Here is a 17,500-nt window from a genome sequence, read left to right on the forward strand (position 1 = left end):
CGTCTCTGTATTGGATGACAGGACGCAGCGAATCCGGAGGCGGCTTACTCAACGCTAGGCCAATCGGCGGCCCCGTTGGTGCGCGGCGCGCGAGCCTTTGCCCGAAGCCTTCGGGATTCGCATAGGGCGATGTCATAATGACGTAGCCCTGAGGCCAGAGCCAGGCGGCTCCCTTCCCCTTGAGAAAGTGGGCGGGGCGAAAAGGAAAAGCGAGGGAACCGGCCGGCTGGGCTGTACCAACGTGAGCGGACCGGGGGTGGGGGCGTAAAAAGCGGCGAAGAGAGTGGCCGTTGGGCCGAACCAAAATGCTGGGCGAGCGTGAAGGCGGCGATGGCCGTTTCAGCGGTCGGAGGAGCGAATGCGATCGTATATATATTCGTTCAGGAGATTTATCCCGCCGTCTCTCTCACGCACCGACACGGACGTTATCACTTAAGGCAGGTCGACAGAGCTGGCCCGGACGCCTGGCGGTCAGCGGCTCCGACGGCCTCCCGAACCGCCGCCACGGAGGCCGGAATAGCGCGCGGCGAGGCTCCCGGTTGCTCCCCTCCTCGGACATGGATGTATTACTAATAATCATTAAATTAGGAACAGGTACACCCCCGTGGCAGGCGACTCGGTCTCCGTGCAAGGGGCCGTCGGGTCCGCCGGGGCAAAGGGCGGGAGGCGACTTTTATTCGGGGCTGGGAAACGTCCGAGAGCTTCCCCGGCAGTCTCCGCTCACGGTTGGGAACGGCGCCCGGTGCAGAAGACCTTAGTGCAGCAGGGCCCCCTTATCTTCTCCGGCTGCTGCTCTGATCTTCTTGGAGGAAGGAAGACAAGTTCCGTTAAGAAGGCCCTTGGCCAGATGTTTCCTCTTTACCTCTCCAGTTGCAGCTCTGAACTTCTTGGAAGAACGGGAAGGAAGATGCATCCCGTTAAGAAGACCTTTGGGCAGATGAGCTCTCCTGACGTGCTGCAGCTGCTGCTCTGGATATGGAGGACAGGGAGAAGGAAGGCAGGATCCTCAGCAGGATTTTTTCCCCCGGCTTCGTTGCACAACAAAGGTCCTGATAAGCATCGTGAGGGAGAGGCTGAAGCAACCAGAAGAGGAAAGAAAAATGATGGGTAAAAGCAAGGAGGAAGGGCAAATGAAAGCTCTCAGAAAAGAGGAGGAAGATGGAGGGAAAGTGAGCGAAGGGACTGCTTAGAGAAGGAAAGATTGGAAAGGGAGATCCGAAGATCTGACCTGGTGGAGAAGCACTATGAGGTTGTCCTACTAATGGTGCAGTTTCAGGTCTCCCAAGACAGAGAAAGAGAGGGAGAGAGACCCGGCATGCATTTCTTGCCATTCAGTTACCGTATTAGAAGTCTTCCTAGAGCACAATGTTTAAAGTAACTTTTCCCTTTATTGTATATTCTTGGAGCACAATACTTTCACTATGTACTTTCCCATTACTTCCCTCTTCCTAGCAGATTAATTTGCGGCTTGGATGGACTGCAGATCCAGAATGAACACACTCGCTTCTTATTGCTCTTCAGAAATGATACCCCTTGACATTATGCAAATAACTCCTGCCTGGCTTCCAACAATCTGGGCTTGTACAATGTCAACTTATGGCTTATCAGCGAGTCTTTCCTCCCTGTCTTCTCATCCTTTGCAAATTAGTGAGGCTTAATCTTTGTACCATTCATAGTAATTTCCAGAACTCGGAGCTCCTTGACCTTTGTAGTAACTAAAGAAAACCTCACTTGGAGACCCTTTTCTAAGGATGTGTATCAGATTCTGGCTTGAATCAGTTTTTTTCCCTAAGATCCTGTGGCACATCAGGCCAAAGCAGAGTGATAAAAACTAAACTGAAATACTTCCAACATTTTGGGAAGAATTGGTCATATCAGGGCTGTGAAACAACCAACACAAATATGTTTAAAAAGCAAAAAACTAATCTTTGCCTTTGTTTTTTCCACATACAGAAAATGCTGTGTTTCAGGTGGGACAGGAGATGAATGATAACCAAATCTGTCTTTTAATCATGGGGAATGGTCTAATAGGCTTTCTCCAATCACAGAACTCAGGAATACAATGTCTCAGTAGTGCTGCATACTTTCTCTACTATTGATAATGTCTCTTTTAATACTGAATGTTTGAAAAATGTTTTAGTCTAGGGACATCTAGTTCGGGGAAGGGCAAACAGGTCAAGATAGTGGCCACGGCCATGCAATCAAAGACCTACCTTTTTTTATATATACATATCACATATGTGATGCACATAAAAAAGGGTGGGCTTTGATTCCACTGTCATGACCACCATCCTGATTTTTTTGACTGAGTCAGTGAGAAAGCAGAGGTTTCTTCCACCGAGTATTATTCCAGCTTCCCAGTTTAGCTATTAAAATCTTTCTTCTGATCCAATCCATTTGTCTATATTTGTGTTCCTTCTTCAGGAGTAGGAATAGTCAGTCTTTTGTTGTTGATACATTTTAAAAACATTCTCACTTCCGTATAAATATTAAAGATGCAAGCATCTGCTGATTTTGGATCAGGTGACTATAATTAGATGGATATTGACATTTGTCACTGCAAAATTTAAAGTAGCAACATGGAACAGAAGTTGGATCCACACAGGCATTGTCCTATCAGTGTGTTAACTGTCTCATTCCTGGCATACGTGATGCGTGCTCCAACTTGTCCTCCTGACATTGCGGTCTACCACATTATCACATTACTGTGGCTCTGCTGCTAAACACACACATTCCAGTTACAAAGCTCCATTAGCAAGCCAGCAGCAGCACATCAGAAACCACAGGAAACACTGATTTCAGAAATAGCAAGCTTATTTCCACCCCCTCATTATGTGCTTCACAAGCAGGTGGAATGAAATTTCCTGTACGTTCCTCCCATGGTCGTGGGTTGTTTCTCTTTCATTGGAGAATTTGTCTGTTGCACACCCTATTTCCCAGCTCTCATTCTCAGGCCAGCCTGAGGAAAAACAGTAACAAGATGAGCTGCTGCCATGCAACAGCAGGCTCAGAATTCACAGCTTGCTTAATTGCTAGCAAGGAGACTTGTCTGCCGTGGCTCCCACTAGCCTTTCAAGTGCCTTGGCCTCCTGATACAACCCAACCCTTTAATCCTCCGTTGGTGAGAACCGCCTACAAAAAAGCACATTGGGCGTAGAGAATTTATGAACAATTTGCAGATTACTGTACTTGAGCTGGGGCGTGACAGTGTTCACTCCTTTCCCTCAAAAATCTGTTTTTCTCTTCAGGTGCTTTTATGATGAGCTTTGTGCTTGACCTTCTGTTCCACTTTGCATACTAATCCAAAATGCACGTCTCTCAGTTCTCATCCCAATCAGATCCTGAATGCATCTAGAACATAGCTGCTGGTGGGGCAGGAGATGCAATTGGCAGTAGTTGCCTGTACTTAAATCAGGGACCGCTTCCATTCCATCTGCCTCTAGGGCACAGGAAGACAACATGGCAATGGTTTCTCTGTGAGCTGCCAGGATGTTTGGGTGGTTTGTCTGAAATGAGGCCCAACCAGACTGCAGCCACTAAAGCAGTGCCAGAGGTGTGTCCACCTGCAGAGGCATCTTACCACTGTCCATCTGATGGGGTTCAGTACTTCCTGGTAACTGGAACTTCCATGCACTGCCCAATATAATGGACTTCAAAGCTGAAGAAAACAAAATTGGTAGAAGTGATCAGAAGATGTGTTTGTTAGGACACCCTGTAAATTCTGTTTTTGAAGCAAGGCAGTTGTACGGAAAAAGCCTCGTGTGGAGACATTCTTGGGGAAAGTGTCTGACCTGGGTTACTTTCACAACCAGGGGCAGGTGGAATTAAAATGACAAGACTTTAAATAGCTATCAGGTTATCCACTAATGCCGCTCTGTTGAGACTAGATCCTCTTTTTAATGTTTACTCATCTGCAAGCACAGTTTAGCAAAGGTTCTCTGCAATTAAGTTTCCCCTTGCAGGTTGTTCCTGTTTCATTGCTTTTCTGTTCAGTTTGCTGAGGGATTAGTGGTGATTTACCACTTAATTAGAGTGCTTCTGTTCTCTGCAAAGGGGGGGGATGGCAGCTTTAATTACTTGTTTCTTTTATTTTTTTTTCCTCTTTATTTTATAATGAGAAACTGCTTTTTCACAATAAAAGAAGGGGGGGAAGGAAACCAGTTATTAATCCCCAACCCTCAGCAGGAAAGAGAAATTGACTAATTGATACACAATGAATCTCTAATCTCTACAGCAGCACTAAAACAAGAAAAAGGGCAGCTTGTCTAAGGAAGAAACTTTTAAACTAAAGATAGAATAATCTTCAGTAGTACTTTAGTCCATACTGGAAAGGCTGATGCTACAACTGGATTTTACTGTAAAAATACAGGTTTACACCTAGGAGGGCACATATAACACCGCTGTTACATGAGCTGCATTGGTTGCCAGTCTGCTTCTGGGCCCAATTCAAGGTGTTGGTCATCACCTTAAAAGCCCTTCATGGCACAGGACCAGGTTATCTGAGGAGCTGTCTCGCCCCGGTTACTTCAGCCCGCCCCACTCGGTTCAGCAGAAGGGGCATGTTGCAGACCCCACCAGTCAAGGAATTTCAACTGGTGGGGCCTAGGCAGAGGGTCTTTTCTGCTGTGGCCCCCGCCCTATGGAACAATCTGCCTCCCGAGGTCTGGTGTGCCCCCACTCTCATGGCCTTCAGGAAAGGGGTGAAATCCTGGCTGTGCCAGAAGACCTGGGGCCAGATGGGGGCTCGCACCAGTGGAGGTGGCTTGTGGGGTGATTGACCTTGCCCCCCTCCCATCATCTTGAATGTTTTAGTATTTATGTACAGGGTTTGTTGTCTATATTTGATTTTTAATGGATTAATTTATTTTAACCATTTATGGGGGATTTTTAATTGTTGATGGGTTTTTTGATTTTAGCTGTGAGCCGCCCAGAGTCACCCGTTGGGGGGAGATGGGTGGCATACAAATTTAATAACACACACACACACACACATTTACAGGGTGAAAAAATGGAGCAGCTTATAAAATGCTGCCATGCAAAGATTTAGCAAAGTCACTGACTGGATTTTTCTTTATAAGGTGAGTGACCAAAAGATGGTAGGTCAGGAATAAAGAGTTGTATGGAAGCAACTGTTGTGCCTTAAAGGTCACATGGAGTCCTTGAAAGCCCTGAAACTGCAGCTCAAGTTAGAAGTGGGATTGAAAAGACCCTTCAGCAGAACCTTTCCTATAACAATCATGAGACAAGAAATGTCTATGTTCTAGAGGGAAGAAATCTCTGCCTTAATTTTATATGAATACACTTTTCAGTTGCGTTTGCATGAAGCACATTTTTAAAAAGCTATTAAGGAGGTTGCATGCACATGATTTTATCATTCATATATATATTGCCCTCAAGTCATTGACTCCTGGTGACTGCCTGGACTAGGCCCTGCAGTTTTCTCAAGTGCCTAAGGCCGTTGGCTCCTAATCCGATGCCTTTAACCACTACTCCAAACTGGCTTTTACCTAATACTCCCAGCTTTTTAAACAAATTGTATGGCTAATGGGTATTGTCTATACCAAAACAAAAAACAAACCCAAACCCACCAACCACAATTTTGGGTTTCCAGAAACCAGGATATGTAGTTTACGACAGATGTTTTAGGATTGGGTGAGATGGTGAACCACAAAACTTGTTTAAAGAGCCCTGCAGAACAGTTAAAATCATACAGTAGTGTCTGCATGCTTGTTAAACAACTTGAATTTATCATATACCAACATGGCTTCATATGCCAGTGTAGAAATTTAATCTGGATATAGAAACATTTGGTAGAAACATTCTTAGAGACTTAGGCCTATGTTTTAAGTAGAAAAGAGCACATTTTCAAAGCTTGCTCCTTTCAGATCTAATTTGAAATATCTGGAACTATAACCAAGAATGTAAACACTTTTTTTCTATTTCTGTTTTCTTTTGTTGTTAATAATTGTCCTTTTAAATTTTTTAATTTTCTGGGCACTTCTGCAAAGGCACAGTTACTTCCCAAATCCAGAGGGCCACTCTGCAAAGCTCCACCATCATTCCACGGCAGCTGTTGCCAAGAACTCAGAATAACCAAAGAGCCCTCTCTCGAGGTATCCATTACAGGAGCGCCAAGTCAGCCTCCAGCCTTCAGGTCCACTTTCTATCATCAGTTGGCTTTGCAGAAAAAAAATAAACAAAAATCATGCAAGATGTTAGCTGCAAAGCTGCCGAATAGCCTAATGCAAAAACTCTGGTGTGCTACAGCAGCATAGGAACTGGGAATGTCAGAAGTTGATGATGGGAGGTAAGATTGGCAGCATTTTCCCCCCAATACTTTTGATCCTTTAGAACAGGGGTCCACAATAGTTTTGGACCAGTGAGCACAAATTTGAATGTTGAGTTGTTATAGGCATATCCCTCTCATTAAAAAAATGGCTATGGTGGGAGTGGTAAATCACAACATACCCATATATTAGAAGGCAAACAAAGCAGTCAGCTGTAGATCACTTTATTTTCCAATAATACCTTTGGGATCTAAGTGGGGCCTAAGGCATGTTTGAAAATACAGGTTATGTTGAAGGCTCGTGCTTTGTTACTTTCCCATTTTTATTAATTAAAAGAATCAAAACAAACTAAGTCGGCTTCAGAGCTGGGCGGGTGGCAAAGACATTATCAGCGGGCACAGTATTGTTTCCAGGTGCCATGTTGCTGATCCACGAATTAGAATGTTTCCCTTTCATCCTGTGATCTGCAGCTCTGTGCTGTGAATTAGTCACCATGACAGATTTTCAACTTCCTTTCAACTCATCTTTGGTTGCAAGATTTTTATTTTGTTTTTGTTTTTTAATTAAAAAAAAAAGACAGGGAAAAAAACACAAAACCACGACAGAACCAAATGAAAGAACAAATTAAAAAAGCACTCAGAATATTTGTTACATTATCATCATCATTATTAATTTTTTTCAAGTCACTTCTAAGCCCCACAGTTACAAATAAATTAACAAGACAGGATCAGACCCCGGAAGATTAAAAATTTTTAAAAAAATGAATACTAGGAACTAACTACCTTTGGCAAAGTTATCACACGATTTTTCCACTGCTCCCAGGTCGGCTACAGCAACAGGCCAGTCATGTTGGGGTGGTGTTGGCAAGAACTTGGGGTCTAGTGCAGCATCCTTCATGCAAAGGCCAGCCCATTTGATCCACTCCTCTGGGGCTATCAAATTGACCAACAACCCTCCTGGGCATATAAATGGTATTCCCTTTTCTCATAACCTCAATACTGGTCAGAGTTGATAGAAAGCAACCTGGAGAAGGCAGTTCAGGGAAGGGAGAGACCCTCCACCAGACCTTAAGCATCACCCCAGTCAAGATTTCTTAAGGAGATTCATGTCCCATGTAAAACAAAGCCCAGCTTCAACTTCCTTGGATACAAACGTGCTCTTGCACCACAACTGAATTACAGCTATCCTCCAATTTACCCTGGTGTACAAAGTGCCCATTACATCAGGGCAGAATACTATGTAAGCAAGGCCCACAGAGCAATGTCCAGCCCCTAGTGTGTGTTTTTCCACTTCTTTGTGGACCCAGTCTTCTGTCCTTACCGTGGTTCCATCCTAACCACGTCGTCCTTTTCCAAGTTGACCGAAACAGAATATCCACAGAACCCTAGAAGCTGAACTGAATAGAGCCGATTTCATCGGACCTGGGCTGTCCTGCTGATTTCCCTCTGTGGGGTGAGAGGATGCTGCGCCTGATCCCCACCGCCCCAGACCGACCTGTACGGCACACACCCTTAATAAAGCTTTTCTATTTGGTTTATCATTAAAGTATATGAGGTATATGGCGGGCTATCTCCAAAGAGCCTTGTGGTGGATGTCTTGGCACTGTAAGGAGAGGGAGGGGGTTTAGCCTGCCTCCCCTCCCTTGTGCCCCCCCAACCCTGGGTCGGGCACTGGCACGGAGGCGTGTGAGCAAATATTTGGTTTTACAGCTTTGGTTTTACTTTATTTCCTTCCTCATTCTAAAACTCCTAGGAGTGGGGAGGTCAGCAGAACAAAGAGATGCAACTGTTTTCCAAGAGGAAGGCACAGCATCTTCTAAGTTTTTTTGTTTTTTAAACCAGCCAGTTGAAGAAGTATATGGACTAGAGAGGTACAGATGGTTATGGATTTTGAACTATCACGCCACATAAAATCATTAGCCAAGTTAGAACTAAATATCAGCTAGTTTTCTTCTGGATCAATCAACCTCAACATATCCATCCCCATACCAAGATTAGTTTTACGTTCAAAAGCCTTATATAGTCACCAATCTGGGAGGGAAGGGGAGATAGTGATGTCCCCATGGATTATGTGTAGTTGTAACCTCCCGTATCTCCATTCCTAAAGCTGAAGCTAGACAACTTTGAAGAGATGTGATCTGAAAGAGACGCATCACTTCTACAACCTGCATCTGCGTATTTCCTTTTGTCCCACTGTCATCGCTGGTCAAACATTTGGCTGGTTTTTGAAGGCAAAAGAGGGAGCAGTTACTTGCCACCCCCTTTCAAACCTTTTTCAACTTTCTGAAAAAGCTAATGCTCATCTCCAGGTTGACAGCAATCTAACCTACTTCCCAACATCCTTACTTGCCCTATAAATCTTGACTGTTCCCCTCCATGCCATTCAACCACCACTCAGCTCCATGCATGGAGATAGGGTCATTTTTGGTCTAGAATCAATTTTTTTTTTAAAAAAAACACATTTTGGTTTTTGGTATTTTTTTTTGTTGTTTTTTGTTTAGTTTTTTTCCCCTTTTTATCTTTTTTTTTGTTGCAAACCTTTAGCGTTTGTTTTTTGTCTTTTTCTTAATACAGTAAGAAGCGATAAAGCGGAACATAGAATTTTCTCTATAAAAAAAAATAGATACCCCCCCAAAAAGTAAAAATGAAAGAAAAATAACAAATATCACTAAAACAGTTACATTCCACCTAGAAACACGTTCAGTAGCACATGAGAGAGAGAGAGAGAGAGAGAGAGAAAGCGAGAGAAATATTTCTCCCAAATGTTTTTTTTTTCCCCAGATGTCCACCATTATACCATAACTGAAATCTTAAAAGGGCTGAATAAATACTTGGCGGTTCTCTCTCACTCACGCACAGAATGGGATGAAAACTTTTTTTTCAAGTCAGTCTTTTAAACTAGGTGTTTCCTGGTTTTTTTTTTTGTTGGTTCGTTTCTGTTTGGGAAAGTTTCACAGTATTTTTTTCTTTTGTTATCTCAAACCCACCTGAACGTTATAGCACAGCAAAAGCAGGAGATAAAATGAGGTTGAGGGTTTTTGTTTCTGTCCTTTAAGAAAGGTTTCAAAGTCCTTTTGTGTTTGCTTGTTTATCTTTTTTTTTTTTTTTAACTCTGTCCTTTTGTTAGGTTTCTGTTTTCTACCAGATCGCAGTATGCCATGGCTAACTTCCTTCTCTGCAACAGCAAGACTTTGGTTCGCAGGAGTTGAAAAGAAAAGACAAACATTCAAAGAGCCCCCAAAACGTCAACTAACCCGCCCAACACATTTAAAAAAAATAAAAAAATCCCAAACCATCCAGTTAAAACGAAAACAAAGAAGACCAAGAAAAGAAATGTACAAAAGAAGTTTTAAAACAAAAAAATTAAAAAAGTGTTTTGAGAAGCCATTTTTAAAGCTTTCCAGACTTCTGGGAGAAAGTTACAGGATCTTCGGATCTTGCCCTCCCACTTCGGTTGATTTGGTTTATTTATTTATTTGTCTCTTTGCCATTTATAAAATCTTGGCTTCTCAACACAACTTTCCATGAGGTATTTTTTTCAGGACAGAGAAAGATGGTTGAGCCATTTTGTCTTAACCAGAGAAAGTAAAGATTTCCCCTTTATTCCCACATATTTTCATCCTTTCTTCTTCAATTAAAGTTCTTTGTGGTTCTTTGTTTTAGCTTCCTTTATTCGCTTGGTTGGTTCTTTTTGGTTAAAAGTTTTTCTCTCGCCTCCGAGTCTCTGTGATACCCACTTACTGAGGAGATTTTTATCCCTCTTCTGTGGTTTGCTTTTATTTATATTCCCCAGTGGTCTTCATTTTGTTGATTTCTGTAGTGATGTCTATCAATTTTTGGTTTTTTCTGGAAAATGTAAAGAATGCTGAAATTCCCGTTTTTTTTGTTTTGGTTTTTGTCAGGCACTGGAATATGAGTATTTTTTTTCAGAACACAGATATAAAAATAATAATAATAACAATAATAATAATAATAAAAATTACACATCCCCTGTTTTTCAGAAAAGTAACCCCTGATACTAACCCCAGGCAAAACCATTTAAAAAAAAAAAAGCTAAGCTCAATAGAAAAATTAAAGCTGGCAAAGAAAAGGTTCAAACTGATAGGAAAAAAGTACAGATTTAGTGCTGCCCATCCTTAAAAACTTGAAGACTGAGACTTTCAATAATGCCTCTTGTCCTGCAAAGAGTATTTACATTATATACCCTCTGAGTAGCCCAGCTAATATTAACAAAGTAATTCCAGCCAGATGTAATTCATTCCATCCTCGCTGTAGGAGTGGTGGAGCTTTCGAGAGAGACAGAAACAGGCATTGCAATGCCTAGAGTTTGATGCACCAGATATCCCAAGCTTGCAATACATCAATTATCTCAGGAAGGTCATCAGCAAAGAACTTTTGTAAACTGGTTCCCCACCTCCTTCTTACTTCAAGCCCCAGAGAGCTAACATCGGTTTGGGCTGGCAAGTAATCAGAATTTTGTGATCACAAACTCTTTTTGTGGAGTCTGTGACATGGCTGAATAATCTAATAACTCTTTGCAAACAAGAAGAAGCAGAAATGCAAAAAACATTGCAGGATGTCAATCAAGAAACCAGTTTCCGTCGTGGGAACTTGGTGTCTGATTTTCATTATTGCCTTTGAAAATCCTAGCCTTCATTTCTTATAAGAATCCCCATACATGTATAAAGCTTCTTATCTGTTTCATTTAAAAAAAAACAGCAAAAAAGCAGAAATATTTGTTAACCATTTAAAAAATAAAGAAAATATTTATAGGAAGATCCTGAAATTAAATCAATCCATTCTTTTCCTGCCCAACCCCTTCTGGATCCAAGGAAAAGAGAAAGAATAAATAAGAATAAATAAAAGCATTTTGAAAGACATTCGACCAGACACTGAAGATAGAAAAGTCTGTAAAAAGCTTTGGGTGAAGCTAGAACTGGTGATTTTTGGTGTGAGATTTGTATTCCCCTTAAGGATTTTTAAAGGTTTTTTTTTTAAGTATTTTTTTTCTTTTTTTTTACAAAAAAAAAATTATCCCCATTTATTGGTTTCCTTTCTGGTACTGTCCAGGAAACGAGCAGATGAAAAAGATAAATCATTAAAAAAATCAAACAGACCATTGACTGTCACCTTTTGCAGAGGGGAAAAACAAATGAATGCCAAAGGTTTGGGGAATTCTTTTTGGTTTCTTCCTTTTTTTTCCCTTTTTGCTTTGCTTGTTTGCTTTAGGTTATTTTATTTTATTTTATTTTTTGGTTGTTTTTTTTTCGTTTGGCTGTTGCTGACAATTCTTTGTTTGGTTTTGGTGGTTTTGGTTTTTGTTTTTTTTTTTGGTTTCATGTGTCGGTTTGTCCGTCCACTCCTGGCTACCCCCACCATGTCAGAAAAGGCAGCGAGGATGCTCCTGAGCCCTCATTCCGTCTTGGCATCCGGTTCAGTGGATCCAGGACCAACTTGCCCCATTGTCTGCGCCATGTCACTGGAGGAGCTGCATGAGGAACAAGAGGAGGAGGAAGAGGAGGAGGAGGAGGAGGAGGTCAAGGTAGGGGACTTGCTAGGCATAGAAGCAGCCACGGCAGCAGCTGCTGATACCAGCCCCACACCTCCTGGGGCAGCACTCAGCAAAGGCAGGCCCGCATGGTTGAGGAAGAGCGGTGAGGTCACGATACTCTGGCTTCCAGTTGTGCCTGCACTGGTACCCAATACCAAGTTACCACTGGCATCAAGGCTGGTAATTGGCAGGCTTCCACCACTGGCCAGTGCTACATAGAGAGAAGAAAACATTGGTTAGGCCACATCTGCAATGCTTTCCTGTCACTGGCCTTGGGGTCAATATATAATTGGCCCAGAGAGACAGAGCCAAGACTGCCCTCCTGAAGGATAATCTTGCAGGAAACCATTCTTACAGCTGATATCCTTGGAGGCTCTTCTCCCACACCAAAAAGACAGCTATAATTGAAATGGCATTTCCCTGTCCCACACAGCTCCACCATCTCTCTCCCCCAACATGATTCACACAGAAGACACATGGTGTGTGAAGACAGGTTGCACAATAAATGATTAGCATATATGATGTGAAAGATGCATGTAATGAAGCGTGATGCCTTCTGGTATATGCAAATTCAAGATGAAATGGAAAAAGACCCAAGGAAGAATGGGAGTAGGTTGTGGGGGACTCCACTGACTTGCTGCACTCTCACACACCTGTACTATGTTTTCACAGCAGCTCACAAGCAATCTCACAGTCTTATTCATTAGGCCAGACCAAGATGTGGGGAAGAGGCATAATTCAATCTGTAACCCTGAAGGTGGGGCAATGGGTTCAGGAAGTGATAAATGCCTCCTTGAAAGAAGAAATGGCGTGCTTTCTCTTGGAGGTCATCTCTTTACCCCACTGTGTTAGACCATTTCTATCTGCATAGTCCCAAACCTTCTCTTCTGGGGGAAGATTTTGGAGAAGGCAGTGGAACTCCAATTGCAAAAGACCTTGGGTAAAGCTGATTATCTGCGTTCTTTTCAGTCAGGATTCATACCAGGGTATGGGATAGAAATGGCATTGGTTGCTCTTGTGGATGATCCTGCCAACACTTGAATGGTGTGAATGTAACTCCCTTTGTCCTGGGTCCCTCAGCTGCTTTTGACATCACTGTTATATTCTTCTGGACTGCCCCCTGGTGGGGGAGAAGCAGTCAAGTCTACGGCCCCATTCACAAGGCTTGGTCCTTACAGTATTTAACCTCTATAAGAAGCCAGTGGGGCAGGCCATCGATCAATTTGGGGTAAGGTATCATCAGTATGTATGGTTGGTCCAGACACATAGGTTCTTTTTGTAACTGATTCTCTATTTTTAAGTGTAAGCCACCCAAAGTTGTTTTGGAATCAGGTGGCCATTATATCAAATAAATTAATAAATAACATGGATGATCCCAATTATATATCTCCACCTGGAGCCAAACAGGAGATGCTGTGGAGGTCCTTATCTGATGTTTGGAGGCTGTAAGGATCTGGATGGCACAGAACAAATTGAGGATGGACCTGGCAAGACAGAATGGCTGTTGTCCAGCAACCATATCATGGCCAGGTATCTCCTCCACTGGCTCTGGAAGAGGTAGTGTTCTCGAAGGAGCAAGCTCATGACTTGGACATGCTCCTGAATTGGCCGCTTCCCCTAAATCAGCAGCTGGAAGCCCTACCCAGGGGTACCTCATCCACTTTGGGCTAGTGTGCTAGTTCAGCCCTTTCTGGAGCAGGAGTTGCTGGCAATGGGTTTACAGGAATACACTTTACCTGGGGCTACACTTGACGACTACCCAGAAACCGCAATTGGTGAAAAATGTAGCAAACCATATGCTTACAGGTGGAAACCAATTAAGCAGAATAACACAATATACTCTTTTATGGATATCATACTAGCTTTCAATAGGTTTCTGAGTACAATTCAAGATATTGGTTTTAACCTAAGCCCTACAATATAATGGCCCAGGGTACTTCCAGGAGCATCCATTCCAGGTTGAGTTTGGCCAGCCCATCCATTATGCTCAAGGAGTCTAGAGTCCTTTCTAGAGTCCCCCAACTCAGGAGGTAAAGGGGATCCTGAAGCAATGCTTCTCTACAGCTTTCCATAGCCTCTGGATCAGTGTTTCTCAACCTTGGCACTTTAAGATGTGTGGACTTCAACTCCTGTTGGCTGGGGAATTCTGGGAGTTGAAGTCCACACATCTTAAAGTTGCCAAGGTTGAGAAATACTGCTCTGGAGTATACCAGCCCTCTGATGCCTGGGTAACCCCAATTTTAGTCACCTCTTAAAAAGTTAAGGTTTCTCTGACAAGCCTTTGGAAGCATGTCTGTGCCTTGTTTTCTATCCAATCATTAGTGGGTTATTTTAAAATCTGACACTTCTTAGAGTTATGATGTTTATGGTTTTTATTGTTTTTATGATTTGATTTGTGAACTGTCTCAAAAGGTATAACTGTGGTGGGATATAAATATAAGAAATAAGTGAACAAATATGCTTTGCCTATAAAAAGTCTGGATTAAGTTCCTTATTATCTTCTTTTAGGAGAACCTCAGATTAAAACGAGATGCAAAAAGAGATGGGCGTAAATATCCTGTTTTTATTATCATGCAGATTGCAGATGCTGGACTTTTACTGATATTGCTTTTAGGCACCAAGTACATTTATAATCCTGTCCCAATTGCTACTTCAGAGAGCTTCAGAACCTGAAGACTGACTGAAATTAAACTTGCTTCCATTCACAAGTGATTATTTGTATTTTAATTCACAAGTTTCTAAGCACACTCATTCACTTAATCCAGAAAGAGTGGGGCTGCCAAACTCTCTGAGTACAAGTAGTTCTATAAATTACTGGTGACAAACGCCATCCTCTGTTTGAGAGGAGAGGGGAGAAAATGCTACTTTTGGAATGATGCCTGCTGCAACTTTTGGCTGTCACCTAAAAACAAATCAAGTTAAAAGAAAAAAAGAAATCTAGAGATTTAATCTACAAATAGTAGAGTAAAACTCCTACCAGTAATCAGTTAAGATTTCTTCAACTGTGTGGCAACCATAGTTGCTTTATTGCCAGACACACAAGCAAATATCTCCCAAGCTTTCTGAGACATGCAGCAATCGTACGCACGTCGTGCACACAACGTACAGTCTCTACAACCTCACATCCATTCCTTTGCACACTTTTTCTCTCACACAAGCAAGCCAGTGGAGTGAATGGCAGCCATGACATCATGGGTTTTCTTCTTTTTTTCACAAACCTTGTATGGTGGCCAGTGGGTTGGTGGCCATTAGCGCTGGGTTTAACCCTGCATTCACCCCTAGCACTGTGCTTCTGCAATCAAACCAAATGCAGGAAGTTAAAGTGGGGGCTTTGTGGTGGAAAAGATGATCGTGCTCTCCTCACCCCCAGCCCCATTTTTCCACTCAGGTGTGTCCAGAAGCGTATCCATAGGATCCAACCTCCAACGGCTGAGTCAGTGTGGATTTTATATCTCTCCCTTCCCTCGGATCAGTTTACTTACCTGCTTATTATACTGTCAATTGCTGAAGTTGCACAGAGATTCACAACAGAAATAAACCCATAAATACAATAAACCCCAACTTAAAACCAGAGATATTAAGAACAGTTAAGAACCCCAAACCTTTTTTTTAAAAGTGGTTTGGGGGCCTTAAGTGAACGCAGACCCCTTGACTCAGCTCCTTAAAGAACTGGGTGTTACAGTGCAGCTCCACCCAGGATCACAGTCCAACCTCCTAAGGAACCTGACCCTCCCGAAGGTTTTCCAGTCTTGCCACTTACCCTGTACTGGGATTCAGGCCTTGCAAGCTGAGAGCTGGATGACCGCTGCTCTGGGGACTGGGATTTGTGCTGTTGCTTGGGGGTGGCGTGACCGAGTTGAGGGTGGTGCCCCCTGCTCCTACAGCTGTCCGACTGGGGGTTAGGGAGCAGACTGTTGGGGACAAGGTAGTAACTGCCCCCAAAACAAGAACAGGAAGTTAAAATGGAGGTTCTTCAGGAGGGGCTTCATGCAGAGAACCCCAAGCTACCTAGTCTGCCTTTATTTAGATAGTAACACCACCCTCCCCACACAGAAGTCAATGGAAGGGAAGGGCATAATGTCTAATATTTATTCAATTTATATCCTGCCCAATGACTTGGCTTGGTTTGGCTACTCAATGTTCCTGAAACTCAGGAGAGGATTTCAAGTGAGACTCGATCATCTCTGACGTTGTGCTGGGATGGGCAATTACACAATCACCAGGGGTGGCTGCAACTGTGAATCGTTGGTCTTAATTCTAGAATAGAATTATGACACAAAACCCAGAATTTGATGCAAAGCATTTGGTGTCCTTTGGTTTGCATTCAACTCGTGTCTTACTTATGGGGAATTATAAAAAACATTAGGCAGTGTTGGTGATGTACTAGGTTCTTGTGGCTATCACTACATCTTGTGCCAGGATATTTGGTGTTCATTATTTCTTGCACGAAGAAAAGTTTCATAGGGAGAAGATGCTGCAGAATGTCTAGACCACTGTTTTTCAAACTTGGGAACTTTAAGGTATGTGGCTGGGGCATTCTGGGAGTTGAAGTCCACACATCTTAAAGTTCCCAAATTTGAAAAACATGGTCTAGACCATCCTGTGCTGGCCAATGAACATCTCATGTTCATCACTTGTAGGGCATTTGCTCTCAGCCCATGGAGGAATATCCCTGAAGCCAGGGTCTTGCAGTGGGTGCAGCAATGGCTCAGGACCAATACGCCCAAGTGGCCCTGGGTTCAGGAATCCAATATGATCAGTCCCTGGTTCTGCTCTCTTACAGTCCAGAGTTCCATCAGTCTCAGAAATCCCTCAACCTTTTGCAGGTCAAAGATCACGATGCTCTTATATTCCTATGCCTAACAACAGATCAATTTTGCACAGTACCAACATGCTCTCATCACTCCACCCCAGTAAATTGTTCTAGGAGGAAGGGAAGGGAAAATAAGGTCCTCCCCAAAAGGGGGAATGTGTACCTGTTGTGCTCAGACTACTGGAAGCCTGGGAGAGGGGCAAACTTGTGCCGGTGCCTGGGCTGGTCACCTGAGGAGATGCAGCACAAAAATACACACAGAGACAAGAACTTGTCACAGACATAATGGATAGAAACATGTAGCAAGCTTTCTCCCTTGTACCACCAGGGGGCAGGAAAGACTTTCAAAAAGTGCTAGTTAGCCTTGTTGAAGGAGGTGATAAGGCAAGAGGGCATCAGTCATAGTGGGCAGCACGTTGATGACATCCAACTGTATCTCTTGACCCCTGGCTGACCAAACAATGTTGCCAACCCTTGTCCCAGTGCCTGAAAACTGTTGGGGTCTGGATGGGGAGGAAGAAGCTTAAATAGTATTCCAGCAAGATCAAGTAGCTGTAGGTTCATGGACCAGCCAGCTCTGAGGACTTTCCAAGTTTAGTTCTCCATGGGGTTGCATTTCCCCAGATGGAACTGGAGTGCAATCTGGGGGTTTACCTGGACTGATAGCTCCTGCTCAAAGAGCAGGTGGCAGCTGTAGCCAGGAAGGCCTTTGCCTATCAGTCCAGGTAAACCCCCAAATTGCATCTTGTGCATCAATTCCACCCTTTTGTGGAATGACAAGCTCTTCTCATAATTTCCCATGCTCTCATCTTAGGTCTGGGCTATGGCAGTAGGGCTGCCTTTGAAGACC

The 17,500-nt window shown here is 43.2% G+C and overlaps 1 protein-coding gene across 2 annotated transcripts in view; it reads right to left on the reverse strand.

Annotated features, from left to right (window-relative positions):
- Positions 1 to 6,850: 6,850 nt before the first annotated feature.
- The window catches only part of POU2F2 (POU class 2 homeobox 2), a 62,251-nt gene continuing 51,601 nt past the window's right edge, over positions 6,851 to 17,500 (reverse strand). The window contains exons 13-16 of one of the 2 annotated variants that reach the window (XM_088139897.1): positions 16,814 to 16,880; positions 15,598 to 15,769; positions 15,056 to 15,129; positions 6,851 to 12,048 (exon numbers count right to left, since the gene is read on the reverse strand). In XM_088139897.1, coding sequence (XP_087996023.1) covers positions 11,699 to 12,048; positions 15,056 to 15,129; positions 15,598 to 15,769; positions 16,814 to 16,880 — 663 coding nt within the window. In that variant the 3' untranslated portion in view covers positions 6,851 to 11,698. The remainder of the gene's footprint in view (positions 12,049 to 15,055; positions 15,130 to 15,597; positions 15,770 to 16,813; positions 16,881 to 17,500) is intronic. The other variant, XM_088139898.1, reaches the window with a different exon arrangement.

This window comes from Python bivittatus, unplaced genomic scaffold (genome assembly GCF_059951505.1).
Source record: "Python bivittatus isolate LINGU-HERP-01145 unplaced genomic scaffold, Pbiv_v1 ctg000310_np1212, whole genome shotgun sequence".
NCBI classification, from domain to species: domain Eukaryota; kingdom Metazoa; phylum Chordata; class Lepidosauria; order Squamata; family Pythonidae; genus Python; species Python bivittatus.